The following is a 27,307-nucleotide window of genomic DNA, read 5'->3' on the forward strand; positions in this document are numbered from 1 at the left end:
TGTTCGTTACATAAATAAAGAATTACGGGTTCAACTTGATTTTATCATTTTGCCAGCTATGTAACCAGTTCTCTCTCGTGATCTCAAATAGCTTGTGAATTTGGCTAAATTTATTACGTGGAAATTCGACAACTCTTCGAAAAAAAAAGAAAACAAATGTTTCTTAAAAAGAAGCGAGGTAAGAAAATTTAACGTCATGGATATCTTTGAATTCCACTTACAAACTAAAAATACCACTAAGAAGTTCACGTAAACATACGATTTAATAAATAAATAAATAAATAAATAAATAAATAAATAAATAAATAAAAAAACGGGAATCGTTTCAACCACTTTTTATTGAATATTGAAAATTCCAGCAGTTAAGGATTTTTACTTGCAAAATCCATTGAAAAAGTCAGTTTAGTAACTGGAAGGCTACTTAAAGCACAACATATCCGTGTAAAAGGTTAAATCAATGAAACAAATATCTTGGCGCAGATCAGCCAATGGTAAATCGAATATCGGTTCAGCAAACCACAGTTGACTGTTTTCTACTCCATGTAAGGAAATCTCAGATCCACAGGACTCCCGCGTCAAAGTTCACGACGTCGGAGCCACAGGATCGGCAACAAAAAGTGAGAAGAATATGACCACATTTCTAACATTTTTTCATTGAATGTTATTATTAGAGTTGAATTGCATTCCATTATTCCGCCATTTTAAATGAAGCTAACGCCTTTTCGATTTTTCCAAGTTCTGTCTCCAGCTGTTTGAGCTGAAAATGAAAGACACAACATCTCATTAGTACATATCACAATTTGATCACAGAAAAACTTAAAGACTTCAGGACAAATTTGACAAGTGCGGAAAACGCGTTGAAACACTTGAGATAAAGAAAACGAACCTTTTCGGTATTCTGCTGTTGAACATTCTCTGGTACCTAGAAATTCAAAAAAATTCCGTAAACGTTAGAATCCTTAAACCTTCACCTTCGTTACATACTTTGGCAAAACTTGTACCTTTGTAGCATATCCGGGTGCCTCAATGGCTTCTCTTAACTTTGCAAGCTGGCTGTTCAGTTTCTCTTTCTTTCCATCCAACTTTGTGATTTCCTTTGCCACGTCTACCAAGCCCTGAAAATCACAGAATTCAACGGACATTCATCGTAATATCCTGGGAGATATTGTTAAGCGCATGACAAACTGGCACTAACGAAATTGTCCATAAATCTTTTGATATGAGCCTCAGCGGTCAAAGGAAATTTAGGATGCACTCTCAAAACTGGACTTCAGTGTCAGCAGGGATGGCACAGTGGTGAGAGCACTCGCCTCCCACCAATGTGGTCCCGGTTCGATTCCCGGAGTCGACAACACATATAGGCTGAGTTTGCTGTTGGTTCTCGCCCTTGCTCCGAGGGTCTTTTGTGGGTTCTCGAGTTTCATTTCCTCCATAAAACCCAACATTTCTAAATTTTAATTCGGTCAGGAAACAGTGGATAGAAGACCCCCTCTGAGGACTTCCACTGAAATTCCCATTTCTTTAACTTGTTAAGCTCCAGTAAGACGTAGAGTCAATTGTTAAACAAGGATAGTGACTGACATGCTGCGTACCTTGAGAAGGACATGAACTTCACACTTGTCCGAGACGGTGGCTACAGCACATCCCTGAGGCGGCTTCTCTTCACACACCACATGGATCCTGCAAGCCGATCAGATACCAATACAGTAAGAGAGGTGACAAGAAAAGGTCCCTTGACCAGGCAATACAGCTGATTTGATTTTTGGTCAAAACTGCTCAAGTATTTCATTGAGAACCTCTTCTGAAATAAGCCCTTCTCAACAACAGGTAAGGTAATTTATTTAATGTCAAATACACAGGGGGTGGTCTCCCAGTCCCCCGAGCCACAGGCTCATGATAAAAGTGTTTGACAATATAAAAAAAACTAATAGCTACTAATTAAATTAAAAATAACATCTATCTATAAAGATAAATAAATAAAAATAAATCAGGTCAAAGGCAATTGCTGCATTGACAGCCGATAAAATTTAGCTTAGTTAAAAGTCTCCGAAAGGATGATGCATTAGGTGCGTTTTTTACAGCAGATGGCAACTGGTTCCAGATGTGTGAGATCATGTACGCATATGAGCCATGAAGGAATGTACTTATTGTATGAAGTTTGTACAACATTTAGACCATTTGAATGAGTTATAATTGAACTAAATGAAAACTGATACCAGAACTGGAAAGAGCACCTTTACTTTAGTAACCTTGCAAAGTTTCAGCATATTAGGTGTTATATCAGCTTAGGAAATGTAAGATGAAATTTGACAAATTTACAGACGTTTGTATGACTAGAGGTATACGTCATACCCCCAGTCAAACGAACGTCTGTAAATTTTTCATGTTTAAAAATACATTTTCCTAGCTGATATTACACCTAATACGCTGAAACTTTGCAGGGTTACTAAAGTAACAGTGCTCTTTCAAGTGCTGGTATAGGTTTTTAATTTTAACTTATTTGAATTTTCGGCCGCGATTTTGGAGAAGGGTCTATTGCCCTTAGAGCAACGGGAGGAAAATATGAAATGATTTCTCCGAGGAAGAATAACCTATAATCATCTCTCAGCAATTTTTCCTAAATACACGGGAAGAACCTGAACAAATTGGCCAATTTTTTCAAGTTGCAATCCGCTTCCATCTTAGCCGTCAACAGCCAGAGATGAATGATACTAGTTTCTGTACCCATTATTTTTACGTTTACATCCACACAAACATATAATTTGGCTATTCAAATGGACCCTGAAAATAGGTGACACTGGCCCTTTAAGGTGGACACGTTGTTGTCCACAAAGTTTCAAACCATTTTGGAGAAACTTATGAACCGAACCGTAGTCGAACCACGTTCGTAGCACAGTCGATGTTGTACTACAAACTGCAAAATGGAGCTTTCAAAATTATGGTAACCAAGTTAAAGCATCAAGACTTACCTCTCACTGGAGCTCAGAGTACAAGCCGTGTCTGTGTATTTGCTGACAGTTCCCGCCACAGACTGGTCAGAGAAAACTGCGTACACTGAAAAACAAGAACAAGGACTTGGTTTTAACTTGCTGCAAAAGAGTTCGTCGAGCTGATTACTCGATACATCTTCGAGTAACCTGATTTGTGGGTTTACAAAACTCAGTGAATACCTTCAGGTTTGGCTTTGGTCAAGTTGTACTCCTGACGAATGGATCGGATTGTTTTTACAATGCTCTGTACCAAGCTCACCTCATCCTCAAGGTTAGTATCTCTCCACGGAAGCTGCAAGTACAAAATACAACGTTCTAAATAAGCCGCACATTTTACAACTTTCACACATTCCAAATCAACTGTTACAAGCGAAAACTCCCCACCGATGTCCAATGTACACAAACGAATAGCCTTTGTCTAAGCAGCCTAATACGTACAAACCGTTACAGCAGCAGCCGACCTATTGTTCATTCGTAAATTGCATCTCAATCGGGGAATAATTTCACACTTTTACATTTTAAATGGCTCATTTTTTTCTGTTCATTTGTTGGTACTCGAGCTAAGCCCTCTACGCTATCGGTGAATAAATAATATGTCCCACTCGTTGCCTAAAAGTAGCCCACATACGTATATTCAAAACAATGTCTTCTTCAACACGTAGAATAACTTACTAATGCAATAAAATATCGCTACCTCAAAAACTCGTAAGGAATGAAAAACTCTTAACTGAGACGGCCCACAGCAAATCAACAGAAACAAAGAGAGACTGTTGCCGTTTGAGGTAACGAAATTTTAGCGATAACCCAGCTCGATTTACAGGGCAATTTTATTGCAAAGAAATAAAAAAAATGCAAGATACGCTCTACAGCATGTAACAACCACATTGCTCTTTGCCGTTAACACATTTTTGAAATCATCACACAAGAAACAACCTGCCACCCTTCCCCTCCCCACAGACCACTCACCTCCTCCGGGTAGGGTGTGACGCAAACGCTTGGTGGTGCGTTGTCGTTTCTGCGCGGTAACCGTTGATAGAGCTCCTCTGACACGAAAGGCATGAATGGACTGAGCAGGATCAAGCCATTCTCCAGACACGTGTAGCTTGAAAGCGTCAAGAAATATTAGAGATTTCTTTCTTTTTTATTTGTAATAATTTTTTTTTTAACAAATCTTTATCTAGCCATAACGGCATTATACCCACACAATACCAATAACAATACCTGTTTACAAAAGGAACGGCAACAATCAAATAAAGTGGAAACACACACAATACGAGAAGAAAGAGAAAAAAAATAACGTAAGGGATAGCTTTCAAACGCCGCGCGTATTCGTGAAGGTAAACATGCCTGAATGATTATTAAAGCGGTTTTCCGTTATCACTGGCGAATCAAAACAGATGCAACGACTAAATGAGCCAATCCGCAAAACTCGACGCAATGAAGACAAATTGGTGGCGTCAAGCGCGGGAAAACGTGTGCGAGGAAGCCAACACATTTCCATAAACTAGAAACTTTTTTAACTAAAAAAATTAACGACACAAAGAGGAAATAAACAACGGAAAACATAACATTAACTGGATACAGAGTGTTGCGTGCGGTGCTGATAGTCTCTTTGTTGCCGTTTTGTAGAACTGGTTTCAGGTACTCCTGAAAGGCAAAACAACAGAAATATTTTATGCCGCATGATCGTATTCGATAATTTAAAATAAAGGGAAAAGGAGAAGAACTGCTAAACTCTGGTCAAATCACGAACGAGGAAAACTACAACTGAAACTAATGAAAACCATTCAGTGATTATACAACTTTTTTATTATTATTTCGTAGAGCAGTTTTCAAGTATCTTTTTTGGTCAGTTGGTTTTGCATTTTGCCTACTGTTCATATCACGGACCTTTCATAAGACACAAACTTTTCCATATATATTGCCTTACCAAATACACATCGCACAGCTCGTAAAGCCAAAAGTTGTAGATGGAGGTGGTGGCTGTTGGGAAGTCATAATTCCTGAAGCCTTCATTGGCTGTTTTCACCGCGTCAGACAACCGGCTCAGAATCCAGCGGTCTTCCAGAGTCTCGTTACCTATGAGCTGTATAAACGAAAACAAAGTTGTTACATTGAGCTCTACACTAAAAAAGCAGCATAACAAATTGAAAAAACTTGTTACGGATTCCAGCTGGTTTTAGGCTGCCCAGAAAAGCAATTATTCCACGAGTGCGAGTTGGATATCAGATGATTGATAATCAATCCCATATCCAAAAGTCGTAAGTGGAATTATCATTTTATTAAAAACAACCAAGAAATATGGCTAGACCTTGCTGATTTTATTTCGAAAGAAAGACCAGAAGACGACTTAACCCTTTCCTTACCAAATTTTTTGGCCCAGCTTGCAAATGTAATATACATTAATACAAAAGGTCTTGATGAGTGTAATTCATTTCTGAAATCAAGATAACTGAGGGAAGTCAGGTCTTTGATAGAAATGGTTTTAAAACGAAAAAATTCAAAACTACAAAATTTCACTGATCGACTTATGTGATAGGTATACCTCAAAACTGTGGCTTATTTTGCAGCTTTTAATGCATAGATGACTCTGAGATATGTGAGAGTCTGTAAATGCATTGAATGAAAGTATTCAACAAATCATAGGGGTGGTAAACCACATCATAGGTACCAGAGGGTACCATTTTTTCCTTTGAAATGCAAAGATCTTTCCAAGACCAATTTGCTGACAAAATTTCACTGTCATTGAGCAAATACTGACCAAGTTATGAGTTGAGGACCCACTTAAGTGGGTCTCGGGCAGGAAAGGGTTAACGGTTTCTCAGGGCATGACCGTATAATTAACAATTGTTATTCCACTCGTTTTTGAATAAACTTGAACTTGAAACTCGTGCTCGTTGGATATGAGACAATAGATAGCATGCGCCGAGTTGGCTATAATCATCTCATATCCAACAAGCACGAGTGGAATAATTGTTTTCTTAAAAACAATCAAGAAATACTACTACATTGCTGATTTCACTTTGCAAGAACAACCAGAAGACAATTTAACGATCGCTGTTTCTCGGGCATGATATAATGGCTCATATACCATGGCCACAAAGCCAATCAAATCTCCTGAATTCCATTTTCCAATGAACCAGTTTTCAATCATGATAACCAATAATACTCTACGATGCTGCGTCTCTATTACAGAGTCATATGGAGTCAGAAGCGGCAGAAGAACTACAGAGAACTACCTGACACAGCTTTGCAGTTGCCACGCAAGCGATAATTCAAAAGCTAAAAAAGCTCCTTCACCATTCGCCCACATCTCACCTCTTGTTTTGCGTTTGGAGTGAAGTCGGTTCCCAGGCCACCAAGGGCAAACTTGGTGGCATTCCAAAGCTTGTTGCAGAAATGGCGATACCCTTGAACGCGAAGAACGTCAAGATTGATGTCGCGACCTGCAATTTGAAACCCATAAAAATGGGTGAATTTTATGTACCGTTTGGTTATTTTCTGGTCTAACGTGGCATTTGAAATTTGTGTTTCTTCCATCACCATCGATTAAAGCTAGTACTGAGTAATCACAGGTTTAAGTGCGTTCGATAATAGGTTACGCACGGTGTGTTTTCGTGTTGTAGATTATTTGCAACCTGTGGCCTGCCCCTAAAAGAATTTGTGCGGGGTGGACAAGTTGTAAACAGATAAACAAACATCAGACGACTGAAGGACGAGAGTCGGGTACGTTCTTCTTCGTCGAACGCAATAATTTGTTTCTACCTTTAATAACTGCTCATACACGTCAAGGGTCATTGTTTATCACTTTTGGAGTGATAAATTAACCTTACAAATAGTGACAAACCTTGTGCGGTGTAAGCGCAAAGTGCAAACCGGAGGGCGTCAGTACCACACTCGGGAATTCCTTCAGGATAATCTTCTTTCTGTGAAACACAAACACGATGAATTAGCAAAAGAACTCAAAATAACAAGTTTGGCGGGGCAGCGATGGCACAGTACTGACAGTAAAATTTCAATTCTATCTGGAAGTGGGAACAGTGGAAGGAGAAACAATTTTCATTAATCCACTGCTACTTCGCTAAAACTTATTTTTATTTTTAACATGTTCGTTAACTAAGTTTTATCTTGGACAACTAGAAGATTGGCCAAGTTGTTTTAAAAAATTGTACCGAACGATTACCAGATTTAGAAACTTTTTCGCCGTAGTTGGCCATTGTAGCGACTAAACAAATTCAAAGCAATTATTTAAAATAGAAGTAATCTTATCTTTCGTTGTAAACTGACCTGTCCTTTTCTTGCTCGTTCGATCTCTCTTGGATCAAGATTACTGTTCTCAAGCTGACGGTGCAGATCCTAGGAACAACAAGACATGTTACTCACTTAACAAACAGAAGATGTCATTGAATCGAAAGAAGCAGCAACTGAAAATACTGAAGAGATTTTGTGTCATTGATTCTATTACATAAAACTAGTCTCGTAAGGGATAAATTATACTTCGAAATATTTGAAGACGCAATCGAGGTTGCTTTTTTTAACGCTCAGTATTGTCAAGAAAATCCGACTGGGTTGTCTCCGTAACTGTTAAACAGTGTTTTAACTTGGCCTAAACCGCAAGTTTATCTTAAACTTTACTTGACTTTGCAACTTCTCACTTCTTCCCACCAGCAAAAATTGCAAAATATGACTTGCAATATTTCAGTCAGTTACCCCCTTTACTGTTCGTACATTTTTGCGATCACCGCCTCCTGTATCTTCTTTCAAAAATGGCACAAAAGACTGAAAGTCAAATTTTCTGTCAAATGAAAGAAAAGCGTCCCTAAAATCTATGTCGCTTACTTCCAATGCAACTCCCTTGATGACGTCAATAGGGTCGATGACGTTGCCTAGAGACTTGCTCATTTTTCTGCCATGCGCATCTCGCACCATGGCGTGGAGGAACACTTCAGTGAATGGCAGCTGACCAGTAAGCTTGAGGCCCAGCTTCACCATCCGGGCAATCCAGAAAAACAGGATGTCGTGTCCAGTCTCCAAGAGCGTACCAGGATAGAAAACCTTGTAATCTTCAGTCTGCAAGGAAAAGAGTTCACAATCAGCAATCAATTTGAAGCTATTTGAGAAGAACTGTGTGTTGATACTTTTAATGAGCTAGTATTTTGCCAACTGGCTTTAGGAAACAAGCCTTTGTTTGTGGCTCAATGCGTTGCACCAAGAGAGAATGCCTGATCAATAACCCAAAGGTCCTCGAAAGTAACCTAGAGATTTCACACCTCTTTTTTTAAACCATGCTAACACATTAAATAAAAAATCCGGGATGCAGTTATAGGCCACGGAAGAAGGAATTTACCGCGTAAAACTTACAACACACAACTTACCTCTTCTGGCCAACCAAATATGGAGAAAGGGAACAGACCAGAGGAAAACCACGTGTCCAATACATCTTCATCTGCAACATGACAACAACGCCATGTTAAGACATATATTGTGGCACGTCGGGAATTATCAGTCGCAACAGCTGTTATTCGAAAAACCGTTCTCGGATAAAAGAGATATCCACCCCAGTTGTCAGTTAACAACAACAGTGTAAACAACGGACAAACGACGTGGTCTTAGGTTCGACTCCTGATAGGAGCACTCGGATTTTTTTTTCCGAGTATATGCCTGTGTCACTTACTGAATAATACATCTTTCTCAACATGGGCCTTTTTCACGACCATGGCTGTTAGAATATGCTTAAATTCCCGGCGTTATATAATTAAAGACAAATGTCCCATTTTACTCTATATGACCATGGAGCTGACTTGTGATATATCCTAGGTGTCTCAATGGTTGTTTATTTCTGATCTTCTTCAAATCTCTTCTTGGTACAACTTGGTAAGCACACCTTTTTCAAGTTTTTCACTCTAACCTTGTAGTTGTTCTATTGTTGAGTCATATACTTGTAACTTGTATGTATCCTGTACCTTGTTTTAAAGTGATCTTCTCTGGTGCGACATTGAATCTTTCCGCGGCCTTCTTTAGCACTTCTTCTTCTGTCCGACCACTGGGAAAAAAGGTTCATTTCAGTGTTCAATGTGGAGAATAGGGCGCCTACTGGACATCCTGGCCCCCATATCAAGCGGTCAGTTGTCAAAGTCCCGAAAATTACTTCCCTTGATTACTGTAATTTTAATCTATATTATTATGAACTGTTTCTATTGTCTTGACCTGTCTTAAACGCCGGTCACTTTGGAAAAGGAAATCCCTCAAATGTGGTAGCGAATTTCTAACGACCTACAAAACTGACTGTAGGATCTTGGCGTTTATGTTTTTATTGGTCCATTTTGTACTTTGTTCTCCTTTGTCATTTCCATTTTATCGTTACAGTTTCTTAACTGAGCGAGTGATTTTGTGAGCACCTTTGTGCACTAAGTTATAGGCTGCATGACAGGCGCTTTATGAGCCAAGCGGGGCGAACGCGCAATATCGCGTTCGCCCCGCTTGACTCATAAAGCGCCTGTCATGCAGGCTAACTAAGTTACCAAATGGGAAATGAAAGCGCTCACTTAGCCGTTCCCCGAGGGTGACCGCTTGATATGCAGGTTCGACGGTGCTTATGCTTTCCAAGGTGGTTCGATATTTTGACCGTTGGCCTTGAATCCTTAAGTGTGACCATTGAGATGAAAGCTAACTGTACATTCCTACGGCGCTGTTTGTATTTGTTATCACTGGTTTCTTGTTTGCAACATGTCTGTTCTAAACGGAATATTATAAAGTTTTTTTGCTCCATACCTGACCCAGTATTTACCATCCGTATCCTGAAAAAAAAGATAGTTAAAATCAGTTGTTGTTTTTTATTTCTCCAGAACAACCTCGTGGTTTTCGTCTCAAAGAATAATGAAAGAAAATTACGTACAGGACTATAAATTATAGTTCGGTGGAAAATTTGAATTGTGGAAAAAAAATGTTAAGCCTAAATAAACATTTAGGAAATGTACAGGAAAAACATCTTACCTCTCCTGCAGGAACGCTGGGATCATCAACAGTCACAAAGAATGCTGGGATACGATGACCCCACCAAAGCTGTCTGGAGATACACCAATCCCTGCGGGGAGGACACAAGACAATTATTTTTGTTAATCAGTGTTTCTTATTTTAACAAAAAAAAAAAAAAAAACAGTAAAAGTCTGTATTTTCAACGGAAAGACTTTTTCCCTTGCTAGAAAGAAAGGATGGCACATGGCATGGGTGAAATTAACTAGAGGAAATGGGAAATTTCGGTTGAAATGTTCTGAGAGGTGCAGAGGGCAACCCATGTTCTATCTCCAGCAAACTAAATAAGTGAAGGATGAGACATGAAGAAGAGTGGAAAGTAGCCATTGATACACTAACCTACAGTTTTCAAGCCAGCTGTACCAAACCTTCTCATGAATGCTGGGAATAATCTTAAGATCTCCATTTCGAACAGCCTGTGGATACAGTTTAACAGATTAAAAATATTATATCAATATTAACAGGCTTAGTGCATAACTGACTGATCGTTTTTCGTTGTTTTACCTCAGATTCACTGGAATTTTCGCAGGTGACCTTCAATTCCTTCACGAAACGTTGCTCTTATGTTAAATAAAACATTGGGGCCACATTTCCTGAAGGAGTTGAGGCCCCATGCAAAGATTCTGGTGAATCTGAACTAATGCATCAGTCAATTCCAGCTGTGCCCATCCCCCCCCCCGCCTGGGGGGCAATAGTGGGGCATTTTTCCACACTGTCCATCCCGGGGGTCAGGCATTAGCCTTCCACCCAATTACCCCAGGGCATTTGACCATCTCACTTTTTTTCACCCTTCAGCATTGTCGCTTCCTTAATGACAAATTCATCGGCAAATACAGTAAGTTTCTTATTAAATACGTCTAGATAGGACATAGAATGGGACGCTAGAGCTGTAGAATGACCTATTTTTGCACTAACTACGGGAAACAAAACCCAGCTACGACTTAATTTGGCCTGAATTAGCGTAGATTTTACTGAAAGTAACACGAGAAACGAAGAAAATAAAACATTTTTGACATGTTTGAGCTACCACCCCGGGGCATTTGAACAAATATTTTGCCCCGGCGGTGGGGCATTTGCCAGTTTATTTTTAAAAAATCCTAATTCCCGGGGGTCGGCCCGGGGGGGTGGGTGGGGGGGGATGGGCACTGTTGGAATTGACTGATACATAAAACCAAAAACTATCTAAAATGCACTATCGGTCGGTTACATTCCAGGTAAGCACCACATAACTGTACAGTTGACAGTTTTTCCTCAGCAACAAAAGCAGTAACCATAAATCTTTGAGCACAATACTGTACAGTAAAAAAGACCCACTAAACAAAACAGGTAGGGTTACCTTGACAGCCATGTCTGCCATCTCCTGACAGTCAACATACCACTGAGGCTTAATCAGAGGCTCAACAATGTCTTTAGATCGACTAGGAAAAAATAACAAAGGCGTGAATCAAACAGCCATAGGTAGTTAAGCAAGGTAACAGCCAGCACAATTATAATCGCTTGCTAGTTTACATGTAATAAAAATAGTTTCTGACTATGACCGTAAATACAATAAAATAGCTCAACCCTCCCCTCTTTACCTGTCCAATGTTGTCGTGTTGCATAGGTTATTATCTGAGGGGGGACTATGAAAAATACAACCAGCCAATGAAGTGATAATGCTCAACACTATGGTTGCTTATTGTTGTTTACCTGCAGATGGGAACCACCATCTGATTGTCTTCTTTCTTTATAAAGAGGCCTTTCTTGGTGAGAGCATCAAGTACAACTTTCCTGGCATCAAATCTCTTCAAACCCTACATCAAAGCAAAGAAGTTGTGTGTGGTGTAAAGGCACTTTGCTGAGTATGCAAGCAGCCAACACACACTGTTTAAAATTCTTTGACTAAGTGTACTTTACATTTGGCAGAACTGGCCAGTCAGACCAGCCAGTCGGTAAATCAAATGTGTCATCCTGAAGGCAATAAAAATCTTGAAAAATAATCACTCTGAAAATGGTACGCACTATTTTGAAAAAATTCAAAGGACTAGGATAAAACTTATCCTTCAAATCGTTACAGTCCATTTGCAAACTGACCAGTCTGGCTAGCCAGTTCTGACAAATGTAAAGTGCTCATAGTCTAAATTATATTTAAGCACTTTTTACGTACTGCAAAATGCTGGAACTCTGGGTAAAAATCCTTGACATCTTTGATGTTTCCATTGTCATCAATCATTGTCACGAATGGTAGCTTATGCCGCTGGCCAACTCCATAATCATTATGATCATGAGCTGGAGTTATCTTCACAGCACCTTAAAACAGATCAAAAAGCTGTCATCTACTTTTACACATAATTTATTACTTTGGGATCAATACATAAAGAAGCATTAAAAATATAGCACATAAGAAAAATATATCCCTACAAATGTTATAAAATAATAAAGAGGGGAGGGGAGGGAGGGGGGAGAATTCAGTAAAGGTTCATGTGGGGATACACTGCCCAGTAGTTTAAAACTGTACCCTTTCCATACATAAACAAAAAATGAACTACTTTCTTAGACCTAAAAGATAAGCCAAAGGCAGTCAGTCAAGATTTAAAATGCAGCTAAGCTGTATCTGCAAACTAATAGTCAATTTGTCCAGTGTCCAGCCCTTTACCCCTGATCAAGTGTAAAGTTTTAACTTAAGCCAACTCTAGTAGTGCAACACTTGCTTGAGGTCTTGTACCCATGTTCTTGTTTATATGTTTATATGTTTACATGAGAAGTCAGCAACAAGATAACATTTCTTCATCAACTCCTTAATATAATGCATACCTGTTCCAAACTCAGGATCAACAACATCATCACAGATGATTGGCAGTTTACGGTCACAGAATGGATGGAGAGCAAACTTGCCATGAAGATGCTGGAAAATGGGAAAAGAGTAGATTGAATAGGCTTCTTACTAAAATTCTGAGTTCCAAAGCAATTGCAGCATGATGAAGCAGCTCTCATAAGGTCTAATGTGATTGGCTTGCGACCCTTCTAGCAAAAAAAGGACAAAAATCAGAACAATACCCGTAACTCTAAAAACAATAGCAGCTGCTAGACAATTAAAACAATTACAAGCTTACAAGAGATGCTACACTACTGCAAATGCAGTCTAATTATTTAGCAAAATTCAGTGCCTAGATCACCTCCTGTTTGAGTTTGCTGTAAGGAGCCACGTCACAAGCTCAACCCAAAGTGCAAAGTACAATGCGAGATATTTGTATTACCTTGTATCTGGCATCATCTGGGTGTACTGCAATTGCCGTGTCACCAAGCATCGTTTCCACACGAGTTGTAGCAACAGTCAATTTGTCATCTGCAAAGATGAAAACCCTTTTAATAGGGAGGCTAGAAAATTATATTAACATAAACTAAAAGACACAAAAAATACAACGAGTTTGAGTAACAAAGGATTACCTGAATCTTCCACTGGGTATGCAAAGTGCACCAATACTCCAAACTCTATTTTGTGTTCATAACCTGGAACAGGTAACATTGTTCTCCCTGGTAACTCCTTCTTATCAACCTGAAACAATCAATAATTGATAAATAAATTATAGCAAAATCTGAGCTAAATTGTTCACCTACAGCAAGGATCATACCCTGCATCACCTTGGAACAAGAAGAAGATACACAAGTGCCCAAGCTATAATTTAGCCAAAAGGTTGACGTGGGGTTTTCTTCTCAATGTCCAATTTTTGAACTGAGAAAATGCACCATGGCTTAAAACAAATGTTTGATTAAAATTTGATAACATCGCATACACATTACGTGTGTGTTATTGTCCATAAGGAAAGGTCTTTACCTCAATATCGGAGATGGCAGAATTCAACGTACATGACCAATTGACCAGCCGTCTGCTTCTGTAAATGAGCCCTTCATCATGCAGTCTTATGAATGCTTCCTTCACTGCTCTGCTAAGTTTCTAAGGTGATAATAGAAATATTGAATGTCGCTTGATGCTGCCTTGATGCCAAGATACATGTATCATTGGTGATATCTGAAACCATTACTTAAGCATGAGAAGAATGAAGTTGACATTCACCATCTTCTGGCGTCGAGACAAAGCATTGTACAATAAGTACGTAATTTCATAATTATTCATGAATTAACCCAACATTGCTATTATTCATATCAATTTAATATTTACACATAAATAAACCTACAGGATCCATTGTGAAGCAAGCTCTTTCCCAGTCCACCGAGACTCCCATCTTTCGCAACTGCTCATAAATCCTGTCACCCTTTCTGTTGAGATGTAATAAATATCAAACTTAATTTAAACATAATTTCTTATCATTAATAACAATAAAAATAGAAAAAATAATACTGACTTTTGCCAGCTTCAACTCACTCATCCTTCCATTTCCATACTGCCTCCACAAATTTCTCTCTTCCCAAATCATGCCTTGATAAGCCTTGTTCACGCATTAATTTTTTCTCCACCACAACCTAGAAGATATGAAACACATAGACATAAGAAAACCATCTTCAGTAGTGAGGTAGAATAAAACATTTTCTGTGTTATGATGCATAAATTATGGAAACATGGGCAGACGTTAGGTGAGTGTCTCCACTTCCGTTTTCAACTTCACCCAAACTTCTACTCGCTCTTCCATTGATTCTAAAGAAGCATGGATGAAAATATATATTTTTTAAATTTCCTATACAAAATAATAATTAACCTATAACAAATTATACCATGTCTTCATTGAGTTAAAATAAGAGAAATATGGCTTTCGACCAATCAGAGTGCACACTTAATAACTGCTTAGTGACCACACCCAGTAGCAAAGATAACTACCAACATTGTTGAGATAAAATAGCTGCAGAATTTGTTGATGTTGTAAATGATTTTAAACCTCATTTGATTCAAATTTAGCATCTCCATGGTCTGACCTATATACAATGTACAACCCAGGACAAAACTGTTGAGTAATCACCTTCAGAATACTTAAAATGTCAACATCAAAATTCATGTTTGCTATTCACCCCTCTCCCCCTTATCAATGTTGTTCAACTGCAGAAAAGAAGCCCGATAAGTCATCAGACCCTCAAAACAACATGGAGTGAGGGAAAGGGGGGAAGGAGAGTTGCCTATGAACTTGTCTGTCTTTTTTTTTTTTTTTTTTTTCAAAGAGGTGGAGAAAATGTAGTAGCCCAAGTGAAGACCTACTTTTCAGTGCCAGGTGACATTAACATTTTTATTGTACTTGAGACAGATTTTTCCTGATTGCTAAATAATTGAGGTACCTGCGTAGCTATTCCTGCATGATCACACCCTGGGTTCCACAAAGCTGTCTTTCCAATCTGCCGATTCCTTAATAAACAATGATACAAAATAAGGTTGGTCAAAATGCTAGAACACTGCAATGGAGACAATCTTGAACATGGCATTGACATAACACAAAGTCAGCACAAAATCATGAGCTAACAATAATATCTAACTTATCATGAGATCAAAGTTCTCAGCGGAAGGTTGCAAAATAAACATTTAATTTACAATCAAAATATCCTATTACAATGGAAAAAAGGCTAATGAGGTGACAGATAACACTCAAATATGTATTTAATCATGTTATTTCGACCCCACTGACAAATCAATTGCATTGATGGCATAGTGGTGAGTGCACTCACTAACATCAATGTGGCCCTGATTCGATTCCCCGGACTCGGCATCAAATCGGGGTTCAGTTTGTTGTGTTGTTGGTTCTCGTCCTTGCTCTGTTTTTCTCATCCTCGGAGACCCAACTATCTGCCCCTGGGTCTCCGAGGATGTGTTTTTCTCTGGGTACTCCAGTTTTCCAATCTTCTCATGAACCTGTTCATTTCCAGATTCCAATTCTATCTGGAGAATGTCCCTATTTATTTATTTATTCATTTATTTATTTATTTATTTGTTTGTTTATTTGTTTATTTATTTATTTATGTTTGTAGTAAACTCACCATCTTGTTATACAATCTTCCACAGCATTTGTCAGGGCGTGGCCGAGATGGAGTGAGCCTGTCACATTTGGTGGAGGAATGCACATCATGAATAAACCACGTGGGTTGGACTCTTGGAGGCTCTTGCGCTGTTTCAAATCAATCAACCAATCAATCCAATAATTAGTGACAGTAGTGAGAAAAATCAAAGGTCAATTATTTCAATTTTAATTTTACAATTATACTGAAAAGTTTAAATTTCTTACCCCGTACTCTGGTTTGAAAAAACCCTACAAAGAGAAAGACATTGTAAGTAAGATTTCCAATAGATATAAAACCAAATGCATTGTATTTGTATACAAAATCATAAAAATGGAACAACCATAAGACATGTTTATAAAAACGTCTGGTCTCTCACATTGGAGAGAGATGTGGTGTGGTGACAGGATTTGAAACAAGTAGCCCCTAATTAAACTGCACTATACTTGCTCATCCTCATTCCAGATTTAGACAGTGTTACTAAATGATTTAATTTTCTCGGTAGCATACAGTAATGTATGTCACGACACACCTTTGTTTAGGTGTACATCAAAACTACAATGGGACAGCTGGGAGGTAAACTACAAGATTACAAGAGTCTGGTTTGCCTCTTGCCACAACTTACCTCCTTTTCCCACCACGCATACCATGCTGCTTCCACGTAAGTCGGACTGTAGCTATCTGGCATTGCTCCACTGACATCTAATACAACAGAAACGTTTATGCAAGTTAGGCCAGTATTACAACTGTAATAGGGCTCAGGCCACAACCCCATGGGGGGTGGGTGCTCCCCTATATAAGCTATATGTAAGAACAAGGCGGTAGGCTTGTTGCTATTGAATTCGATTTATTGAGGTCTTAACTCAATAAGTGAATTACAGGGGACTGGACTTGGGATAGCGTGGATCATGCTAAGAAACCAAAAACTATTTCCGGTATGAAACGCTCACTGGTTGATTATCTATCTGTAGCAAACACGCGGTTGCGGTTTTGGCGATAAGCAGTTTTGTCACATCTTCTCTCTTACAAAGAAAAGAATAACATAAAAAAAAAAAAACAACACTAGTACTGCAGTATGCAAACGAATCACGCCTAATGTCTCAAAGTCATTGAATATTAGATTCATAGGTTCAGCTAGGAACAAAGTCATTTAAGCGGGGGGGGCGGTCTCCGTATACGCTGTGATCTGCGAAGACTTTGAGGGGGTGGTTGTTGCTGAGGCACAGGGCTTATGGGGGACTGGCTGGGCAGTTCGGCTTGTTCCAGTTCCGATGTCGAAGGTACCATTTTGGGGGTGTCTGGAATGGAAGGTTCATTGGAACGAACCAGTTGACGGCGGTTCCGCCTGTATGTTGACTCCCCAACTTTCACCTCGTAGCTGTGAGGACCAACCTGGCCCATGCAGATGCCTGGACTCCACGTTTTCTGTCCTGGAAGTCTCATACGCACGGTGTCGCCTTGGTGAATGGGCTGAAGCGGTTTGGTGTGCTTGTCGTAGTAAAAACGCTGTCGTTCCTTCTGGCCCACGAGAGCACGCATCTCCCCATGGTTGGAATATCGTGGCTGCAAAAGCGTACTAGCCACATGAAGCAGTGTTTTACAGCGACGGCCCATTAGGCGCTGAGCGGGGCTTGTCCCAACTCCTTCTGTTGGCGTGTTTCGCCAGTCGAGCAGCGCCAGAAATTCTGACTGACCCGACTCGCGGCATTTGGTGAAGAGACGCTTCACTGTTTTGACTGCATTTTCCGCTTTCCCATTGGACTGAGGGTGGTAGGGCGAGGACGTGATATGCTGGAACATCCACGATTTCGCAAACACGGCAAATTCTGCGGACGCAAACTGAGGACCGTTATCAGTGACGAGAACGTCAGGGATGCCGTATCTTGCGAATGTAGCTTTCATTTCTTTGATGACACTGCGAGAGGTTACCGAGCTTAGACGGGCAACTTCCACGAAATTACTGTAGTAGTCGACGATGACCAGCAGGGTGCGGTTGTCCAGCTCGCAAAGGTCGGCTGCGACCTTAGACCAGGGTCGGTCTGTAACCTCATGTTGTAGCAGTGGTTCTTTGGTCTGCTCTGGGCGGTGTGACAAACAAATGTCACACTTTGAAAGGTATTCCCTCAACTCCGTTGCCATGCGAGGCCAGTAGAGGGCGTCGCACGCTCTACGTATGCACCCTTCGATGCCGATATGTGAGCTGTGTATGGTTGCCATGAGTTCCTTGCGAAGACTGGCAGGTACCACGAGACATTCTCCCTTGAATACCAGCTCGTTTTGTGCAGTCAGGAGGTCTCTCATGTCGTAGTAGGGGTAGAGGGGTTCGGGAAGGTCTGATCTTTTCTCTGGCCATCCTTCCTTTATGGTTGTCCTTAGTTGCTGCAGGACTGGATCATCAGCTGAGGCGTGTTTGATTTGGTGCCATTGGGTGTCTGTGACAGGTAGAAAGGCTTTGTGGTCCACTCCCTCGAGTTCTCGGCTGAACTCACACGCGTTGACTTCTGGAAGGGACGCTCTACTTAATGTATCAGCTAGATACATCTGTGTACCCTTCTTGTATACCACTTGTAGACTGTATTTCTGCAGCCTCAAAAGCATTCGCTGAAGCCGTTTAGGTGCAGAATTGAGCGCCTTGGTGAAGATTGCTTCTAGCAGTTTGTGGTCGCTCTCCACTCGAATCACATCACGGCCGTATACATAGGCCTCGAAACAATCGCACGCGAAAACGATAGCGAGCAGTTCCTTCTCGATCTGGGCATAACGTGTTTCTGCATCCGTCAAGGCTCGGGATGCGTATGCTACGGGCTGTCCATTCTGCAATATGGCTGCACCTAATCCGTTTTGAGAGGCATTACACTGAAGCGTTACTTCCTCTTCCAAGTTATAGTAACGTAAGACTGGGGTCGTAGCAACTGCTCTCTTCAAGGCTTCAAATGCTGTTTGTTGTGCTTCTCTCCAGACCCACTGGACATTAGCCTGAGTGAGATCTCTCAAAGGCTTGGTGATGTCAGAGAGATGTGGCAGGAATTTGCTGAGATATTGTGCAAGTCCCAGCAATCTTTGTACGCCAGCCTTGTCTGTTGGTGCGGGCATTTCACTGATTGCCCGTACTTTGGCTGGGTCGACACGTAGGCCCTCGTCTGTGGCGATGTGTCCAATGAATGAAACTCTTTCTGCCGGAGATCTAGCTTGTCAGTGTTAAGCTTGACCTTTTGTACTCTGCAACGTTCTAGGAAGCTTGTTAGAACTCGGTCATGGTCATCGGTAGCTTCTTCAATTGTGGCTCCACAGCCAACCACAATAAAATCATCCGCCACTACTTCAATTCCAGATAATCCCTCGACCAACTCGTGCATTTTCCTTTGGAATACCTCGGGCGCGGAGCTTATACCAAAGGGTAGGCGTCGCCAACGGTATCGTCCAAAAGGGGTGTTAAAGGTGGTCAAGTACGACGAGCTCTCGTCCAATGCCACGTGCCAAAATCCGTTGCCTACGTCCAGCTTTGTAAATACTTTGGCCCCGTGTAGCCTTGTGGCGATGTCTTCAATCGTAGGCAAGGGGTAGTGCTCACGCTGTATGGCCCGATTTAAGTCTCTTGGGTCGAGACATATGCGCAGTTTGCCGTTTTTCTTGGGTACGGTTACCATGGAGCTTATCCAGGCTGTGGGCGAGGTCACGGGTGTGATGATTTCCTGTTTCTCGAGATTGTCTAAAGCTTCTTGGACTTTCGCCCTAAGTGCCACCGGTACACGGCGAGGCGCATGTTGTACAGGGTCCATGGCGCTATCAATTCTAATGTGATATTCTCCGGCTAGTTTTCCGACTCCGTCGCTGAAAACTTCAGGGTATTTCTTGATTAGTGCTTCTTTCGTGATAGGATCACGTGTCAATTTGCTAGTGTTCGTGTTTTCGAGAGCGTACACCGGCGCATTTCCTGTTTGCGGTTTGTTTATTTCGTCACTGTCAAGGTACTTGACGATTTTCATGCCAATACAAGCTTTTCTTCCGAGGAGGGGTCTGATGGCATTGTTTTCAACGAGATTACAATCTAGTTTGCATTTGTAATCGTCACGCCACACTGGTATGCGAACTTGACCCACGACTGGCAACTTCGCGCCGCCGTATGCTGTGAGTTGAGTGTTCAAAGGTGTCACATGCTCAAGCGTATAGTCCTTTGTGGCTTTCTTGTATAACTCCACTGGAATCACGTTGCACTGCGCTCCCGTGTCTGGCTGAAAACGGAGATAGTTTCCGGATGACAGTTTAAGCGTTACCAGCTGAGAGTCATCCAGTTCAATCGCTGAGATATTTGTGGCATAGAACACTTCCGAATCGCTATCAGGGTTGTCGACAGCTCGGATAGATTTGCGGTGGTCATTATCTTTGGTATCTTTTCTCTTGCTGCGACATTTGGCCGCAAAATGTGACTGCTTTCCACATTTCAGACAAGTCTTGAGATATGCTGGGCATAATTTCTTTCTTTGTGTAATCGTGTTCGGTGCCGCAGTTCCCGCATTCCTTAGTGTTTGCGTGTTTACCGCCACGAGTTTTCCTTTTCTGTCGATTAGCTTCTGGGCTTTTCGTCTTGTTGCCTCTGTTCACGGCGTTCACGGTTTGTCCCTCGCTGTTTCCGACAATTTTCATTTGAGCCAGCATGCTCTCGGAGGCTCTGCAGATCTCGTCTGTTTTTTCAAGGGTCAACTTGGTCTCCCTCAATAATCTCTCTCTGACTTTACTGTCCCGAATGCCAAACACTAGACGATCGCGAAGTATCTCCTCTGGTGTAATTTCTTCAAAATTACAGCTATCGGCAAGCTTTCGCAGGGCCGTGCGGTATTGGTCGTACATTTCTCCTGGCTCTTGCATCCTACGGTTAAATTTAAATCTCTCGAAAGGAATATTCTTCCGTGGTTCGCAATATTCTCCAAATTTCTTTAATACTGGTTTAATCTTCTTGTCGTCTCCATCGTTTTCCCAGTCGTTAAAAGTTGAGTACACTTCGCGTGCCTCTTCGCCGATCACCGTAAGAAGTGTAGCGACTTGCACACCTTCGGCTTTCTTGGAAAGCTCTGTGGCGAGTGCATAGTTGTCCCACGCTAAGAAAAACTTCTTCCATTTGTCCGCCGCATTTGGACTGTGTATCTCCAGTGCGGGTGGTGGCGGCAAAGCATATCCCGTGGCCATACTTCTCCGGACGCTGTTCGGATAAGCTTTGTGTAATATTGTACCACTAAAGCTCTCCACTGGCTGCCACCATGTAAGAACAAGGCGGTAGGCTTGTTGCTATTGAATTCGATTTATTGAGGTCTTAACTCAATAAGTGAATTACAGGGGACTGGACTTGGGATAGCGTGGATCATGCTAAGAAACCAAAAACTATTTCCGGTATGAAACGCTCACTGGTTGATTATCTATCTGTAGCAAACACGCGGTTGCGGTTTTGGCGATAAGCAGTTTCGTCACACTATATAGGTATCTACAGCCCCAAAGGGTATGGTTTTTGAGCCGTTTTGGTCTCAGAATGGGTATATATTTTACTGATTTTGGTCTGAAAGTCTGAAAAATGGCATGGATTTTACATAAATGGGTATGGATTCTAGAAACAAGGTCTGGAAATGGGTATGAATTTAAAAGGCTAGGTCTGAAAAAGTGTACCAGAAAATTTTATATTTTGGTCTGAAATAGGGTAAGGGTTTGGAGAGCCAAGCTATGCATGTACATTCCCACCAAAAATTCCAAGGAGTAGCCCCCGCCTCCCCCGCCAGGGTCACAACAATAAGTATTACTTAGGGCAACTCTCTCTAGCTTGTTTATATAAAATAATATAGTTTGGTAGCACAGTGACCTGCATTTTGTACAGAGAGACGTGCCCTTTGCTCCACCCCTCATATCATCAGCCCTCTCGCTGCTCCCAAATGTCACAACTTTTCCAAATCAAAATTGACCTTTTTACTTTCATTTATGTCAATTCTGCAACAGATTTGGTGGGAAGATGCATGAATATGCACCCAAGAATGGTGAAAGGAAATATTTGAAAAAAGGACATTTTCTGGATTTTGGGAAAAGTTGGGGTTAAAATTTTACTTGATTGTGAAGAAAAGATAAAAAGTCTCCTTATCAGGGAGATTTAGTGATTCGTACAGGGAACCAGGAAATTTAGGAGGGCTGTCATTCAATCAAAATGCTGTCTTTCAGAAGGTCAAGATTGGCATAGTTTTCATCCAACTTTTTTTTACCTTTCTTTTCTCCTGGTGCGGTTGGTTTGTCATACACAAAGACTTTCTTTGTTGTTTCTTTCTTCTTTTTATTGTCCTTTTTCTGTATGTTAGACAACAAATCACATCAATCAATCTATCATTTTACAATGCAAAATGAAAGCGTAGACACTTTGATATTATTTTGACATGTTGCACCTAACTATTCAGAAAGAAGACGAAAACACAAAGAATAACCCTGTTATGGACTGCAGTTTATATATCTCACATCTGATTGGCTTTTGGTTACACCACATAATTTAAGTTGAGATACATCAAGGGATGTGTAGCAGGGACATGGAATGTGAACATGTCCCATGGATTGGTGTGCACTACAAATGAGGCACTTTGCAGGGATGAATAGCATGTTTGTAGGTGTTCATTTCTGTTTTGTAGCAGGGACATCTTGCATTTCAAAATAGGTCTGATTTGACAAATCATAAAAAGAGCTTGAAACACTGAGCTAACTGCTTAAAACAGCTATCCCTAAAACTCTGTGAGCTTATTATTGGAAGGATTTTTTGGGAAATCATATTCTGAATTTTATGGTATAGAGGGTACTACATTACAATGGGTTCATGCAAAATAACAATGCTGCATTCATGAGCTTTTCAGCAGAATTATCATCTTGCCTCCACAGTAATTGCAGGTTGTAAGCATTTATTACCATCCTTTTATCGTTAATTAAACTGTCAATAAGTGTCTCTGGCTACAGGTGGACTGGGTTGAAATGGATTGCAAAAAAGTAAGGCTAATGTTCTTCAAGTCTTCACATTTTGGTTTCTAAAATGCACTGGACAGATCATGGGCTGCTCCTTTCAAGAACTTCAGTTGAGTTGGTATTGTAGAATTATCTTTTTTCACCAAGTGAAAGTATTGTTAAACCATTTTCACCAAAAAGGTCAAAATGTGACACTTCCGCTTTCAGTCGTGCCCACTCCACCCCACCCCCCGGGGGAGGCAATATTGGAAGGGTGATGCAATGTTTTGAAAGCCGTTTACAAAATAATCAATTGAATTTTTTTTTTCTGCTTGGTATTGTAAAAATTTAAGTATTTTGTTTTCAAATTCTAAATGCCCATCGTCTAGACCAGCCCTTTAAATGAAAATTTAGTGAACTTACGCGTACGATGTTCTCGAAAGTCACGCAATTAAAGACAAATGGATTTTATACATGTTCAAACTATAGCAACCTTTTTGGCTAAACTAATAACTATGTACACATGCCAACACTTACTTGATTCTGGTTTCCCAAGAGGGCTGCTTCCTTTTCCTTCTTTTTATTGAATTTTTCCAATTTCGCCAATCTCTGAGCTTCTTTTTTCAGCTGACTGGCGGTCTTCTCAACCGCACCATTCTCGGCTGAATTACCCTGATCCATCGCGCTACAAACCAGTCTGCCTAACACTCTCACCGGAAAGGTTCTTATAACAAATCGTGAGTTATTTTTAGTCCAAATTCCCTGAGTTGATGAAATCAGCCAAGAATATTTCATGGACCTCTCTCCACGCCGGCATCCGCCATTGATATTCAGCCCGCGAGGACTCGCGGGAGGCTTCCGGTTTCATATGAATCATGGGTAATTTTTAATGTATCTTTCTTTTTTCCGATTACCTAAGTTTTAATATTTCTTGACCGCATATATCTCCTTTTTCTGAGAGCCTGTTCTTGTTACAAGAAATGTACGACTTGTAAGGAAGCTGTAGTTACAAATTATGGGCAGCAACGACGTTTTTCAGACGCCCATCCATAGCTACCTGAGACTTCCCGCTACAACACTAGCGGCAAAGATTCGCCGTTTAGAAATCGGAGTAGAGGAACTTTTGCAAGTGTTTATAGAGAGAATAGATGTTGTGAATACTAGCATCAACGCTGTAGTGGCCGATCGCTTCTCGGAGGCCTTAAAAGAAGCCAAAGAAATTGATGAAATGCTCAGTGAAATGAGCGGAGAGGAGAGAGACGAATTAGAGGTTTCCAAGCCCTTTTTGGGCGTGCCGTTCACGGCCAAAGAAGCTTTTGCAGTGACAGGTCTGCCTAACAGTGGTGGGCTAGTGGCCCGTAAAGATCACATAGCTCAGGAAGACGCAGTTGTTGTTCATCGTTTGCGTCAGGCTGGAGCCATTCCATTGGCTTTATCCAACTGTAGCGAGTTATGCATGTGGTGGGAGTCGGCCAATAGAGTGTATGGGAGGACTTGTAATCCCTTTGACAGGTCCAAGATAGTGGGAGGAAGCTCTGGAGGAGAGGGTGCTATCATTGGAGCTGCTGGATCAGTGATTGGGGTGGGGTCAGGTAATAAGACGATAAGGCAAACAGGTTGGGGGGGGGGGACTCCCCCATACATGCACCCATGTATAAAATACCAAGGCTGTTGCCTAATAAAATTTCAAGGAGCCCACAAGGCCTAAAACCGAGAAGTTAGACGCCCAACGTGTGAAGTGTTAGGCGTAGCTGCAAAAAAATCAGGTGCCCAGAGAATTTTCTTGGGCACCCCAGGCTACCAGGTACTGTTAGGCGGCAGCATGGAATACCTTGAGATTTTCTTCCCCAAACACTGTAAAGGGTTTTTCGGTAAAACCCCATTAAAATATTCCAGCCGTTTGTTTGAGAATAACCTCTCCCTTCTCCCCAAGGAACTTGGCAAATGTGTTGACCAAGGGACCCAGATTCCAGTGGCAGTGGAAATTCTGTCCCAGATACTGTAGCTTCATCCCGTGATCCTGTTACAATAAAAGTAGAATAGTCATTTTTACTGCAACGTGTGGTTGGTCACTCAATTTCTGTCAGCAGTTACAAAATGATACTTTAAGTTAAAGCTAATAGGGGCCTTTGATCCACTCCAACAGATGCTTAGGTGTAATTTCTGTAACGTAAAAGGACTAGCAGCATCATTTGCTATCGCTGCTTGAATGGGATGTTAGAGTATACCAGGGTTACTTCCTGTCATTTTGATAGGCTTCTTAGAAAGTTGCCAACCTTCTGACTTGCCAATCCATTTAGGCTAAACAAAAATGTAACCCATAACCCTGGTCATTACTTTGATAAGTACATGCACCAGAAAAATTTCTAATAATGGAAGATTTTGACAAACATTTTAAGATGAGAATTAGCTATAAGAAAATTTGACATTATTTTCAACAACTCGGATTTTCTTATCACCAAATTTCATCACAAGAAAAATCAACTAAGAAATTTAAAACTACTTCAATATTTTTGAAACTATCTGCAACCCCAGGCATTTTGTAAGATTCTGGGGAGAATACCACTGAAAGTATGAATATTTAATGCGAGTTGCTAATATTTCTTGCAGACATTGGTGGTAGCATACGAATGCCATCATTTTTTAATGGAATATTTGGACACAAACCCAGTCCAGATGTTGTGCCTAATACTGGTCAGTTTCCTGATGCCACTGGGAACAGACAGCACTTCCTGTGTACCGGACCCATGTGTAGGTACGCAGAGGACCTCAAACCTCTGCTTACGGTAGGTACACAGGTTCATGTTTCATGACTTGGCCTAAGAAGATGGCATTCGTCTGTATTTAGTGGAGGGGATAAGGGAGTTGGAGCCCTTAGTTTTTTGTTTTTTTCTCAAGTTGTCAATACTAAAGGGCTCAAGACATAACCATCCTCAGTGACTTCTTTGGTCATTGTTTCTTATTATGTTTAAAAGTAACCAGATTTTTGCATTCTTCAGTGGCCTTCAATTTACTTTCAGTTTTCTTTTACTGGTCTACCCTTTGTTTGCAAGAAAAACAATAAAAGCCCATAAATCAGGTTAGTGTCCTCTGTAAGACTGCAGAAAAGGAACTAATAGAAGTCTTTTTTTCGTAAACATTATTAAAATGAAAGCAGCAAGTCCACATAAGCGACAATTTGGGTGAGTCTTTATTGAAATCACTTCCAGCTGTCTAAATGGAGAGTTTAATAGTACTTCTTTACTTTGGCAGATTATGGCAGGAGAGAAGGCAACATCATTGAACCTTGCCAATCCTGTAGATGTTACAAAGCTGAGGTTTTTCACCATGGAGGACTGTGGAGGACACTTCTTAGTGTCTAATGTTGACCCTGAACTCAAGCAAGCCCAACAAAATGTCTGCAAACAACTTGAGGAAAACCTTGGAGTTAAAGTAGAAACCATTAAAATTGACAAACTTGCGTCATCCCTCGAGATCTGGTCATCAATGATGTTGTCTGCAGCACAAAAATCATTTTGTTTTTACATGGGTAACCAAGAGGCTGCAGTGAATCCATGCATGGAACTGTTAAAATCCTGTGTAGGACTCTCGAATCACACAATTCCTGCCATTGGCTTGGGGATTCTGGAAAAATTTGAGTCATTGACACCTAAAAGTGTGTCTGAGTCATTTATTCAGATGGGGGAAGAGTTACGACAGGAACTTGAATCCATTTTGGGCGAAGATGGAGTTTTACTTTATCCCTCCCACCCTTCAACAGCTTTAAACCACAATGTGCCTTTGTTATTTCCTTTCAACTTTTCATACACTGCTATTTTTAATGTCCTTTATTTGCCAGTAACGCAGTGTCCTGTTGGTCTTAGCAAGTCGGGATTACCTCTTGGTATTCAGGTCGTGGCAGCAAACAACAAAGATCGCCTTGGTGTTGCTGTTGCCAAGGAGATTGAGAGGCTGTGTGGTGGGTGGAACCGATTGTATATAAAAAAGCAAATGTCTGAGAAAGTGGAGTAGTAAATTTTATGGTGTCAATACAGGATTAAATTTCAATTTCTAAAAAAATGTGCAAGTATAAAAATTAATAGTGAATGAACCAATAGGTTTATTCAAGTGTCAGACCTTACAGCTTGGGAAAATAAATTCTATAAAATAAATAGTGATAAATATTTGTGGTAAAACTTTACTGGGTAAGTCAACAAGAGTCAGATTTCACAAATAATAAACAGTTAAGATCATCTGCGTGATATTGCAGGTGGCAGCTACAAAATAATAATATTGTTCAGAAGAAGTTAAAATCTTATTTTGCACTTTACAAACTAGCCATCACTCTCAATTTATGGACACCCTTGTATTAACGATGA

General features: G+C 40.6%; 3 protein-coding genes across 3 annotated transcripts; 1 reads left to right on the forward strand and 2 right to left on the reverse strand.

Moving 5' to 3' along the window:
• Positions 1–320: 320 nt before the first annotated feature.
• On the reverse strand, positions 321–23,801 carry LOC146479075 (valine--tRNA ligase-like). Its single transcript, XM_085111339.1, has 33 exons — positions 23,487–23,801; positions 22,232–22,313; positions 16,621–16,697; positions 16,223–16,246; positions 15,978–16,105; positions 15,285–15,351; positions 14,386–14,483; positions 14,198–14,279; positions 13,837–13,956; positions 13,449–13,557; positions 13,259–13,347; positions 12,816–12,906; positions 12,169–12,311; positions 11,712–11,815; positions 11,359–11,440; positions 10,362–10,438; positions 9,984–10,074; positions 9,762–9,787; positions 8,954–9,033; positions 8,366–8,436; positions 7,830–8,060; positions 7,278–7,346; positions 6,838–6,916; positions 6,309–6,436; positions 4,921–5,076; positions 4,573–4,637; positions 3,957–4,092; positions 3,171–3,282; positions 2,970–3,054; positions 1,593–1,680; positions 1,002–1,115; positions 887–922; positions 321–757 (listed from the first exon to the last, which is right to left on the reverse strand). The coding sequence occupies exons 1-33, from the start codon at positions 23,742–23,744 to the stop codon at positions 689–691; spliced, it is 3,267 nt and encodes a 1,088-aa protein (XP_084967465.1). The 5' UTR covers positions 23,745–23,801; the 3' UTR covers positions 321–688.
• LOC146479076 (uncharacterized) lies at positions 20,365–21,453 on the reverse strand. Its single transcript, XM_085111153.1, has one exon. The coding sequence runs from the start codon at positions 21,177–21,179 to the stop codon at positions 20,373–20,375; it is 807 nt and encodes a 268-aa protein (XP_084967279.1). The 5' UTR covers positions 21,180–21,453; the 3' UTR covers positions 20,365–20,372.
• A 38-nt stretch (positions 23,802–23,839) lies between the features above and the next one.
• LOC146479077 (fatty-acid amide hydrolase 2-A-like) lies at positions 23,840–27,037 on the forward strand. Its single transcript, XM_085111341.1, has 3 exons — positions 23,840–24,541; positions 25,560–25,735; positions 26,202–27,037. The coding sequence occupies exons 1-3, from the start codon at positions 23,965–23,967 to the stop codon at positions 26,958–26,960; spliced, it is 1,512 nt and encodes a 503-aa protein (XP_084967467.1). The 5' UTR covers positions 23,840–23,964; the 3' UTR covers positions 26,961–27,037.
• The last annotated feature ends 270 nt before the right edge of the window (positions 27,038–27,307 follow it).

The sequence above is a fragment of the Pavona decussata genome, unplaced genomic scaffold (assembly GCF_977016875.1).
Source record: "Pavona decussata unplaced genomic scaffold, jaPavDecu1.1 SCAFFOLD_61, whole genome shotgun sequence".
Taxonomy (NCBI): Eukaryota; Metazoa; Cnidaria; class Anthozoa; order Scleractinia; family Agariciidae; genus Pavona; species Pavona decussata.

What these genes read in the sequence shown, in the direction of transcription:
- LOC146479077 (XM_085111341.1), top strand. Translation starts at nt 23,965, where the DNA reads ATGGGCAGCAACGACGTTTTTCAGACGCCCATCCATAGCTACCTGAGA. An exon ending in AGTGATTGGGGTGGGGTCAG is followed by an intron (nt 24,542 to 25,559) that starts GTAATAAGACGA and finishes TATTTCTTGCAG; the next exon opens with ACATTGGTGGTAGCATACGA. An exon ending in ACCTCAAACCTCTGCTTACG is followed by an intron (nt 25,736 to 26,201) that starts GTAGGTACACAG and finishes TTACTTTGGCAG; the next exon opens with ATTATGGCAGGAGAGAAGGC.
- LOC146479076 (XM_085111153.1), bottom strand. Translation starts at nt 21,179, where the DNA reads ATGGCCACGGGATATGCTTTGCCGCCACCACCCGCACTGGAGATACAC.
- LOC146479075 (XM_085111339.1), bottom strand. Translation starts at nt 23,744, where the DNA reads ATGAAATATTCTTGGCTGATTTCATCAACTCAGGGAATTTGGACTAAA. An exon ending in TCTTGGGAAACCAGAATCAA is followed by an intron (nt 22,314 to 23,486) that starts GTAAGTGTTGGC and finishes TCTAACATACAG; the next exon opens with AAAAAGGACAATAAAAAGAA. An exon ending in GAAGATCACTTTAAAACAAG is followed by an intron (nt 8,437 to 8,953) that starts GTACAGGATACA and finishes GTCATGTTGCAG; the next exon opens with ATGAAGATGTATTGGACACG.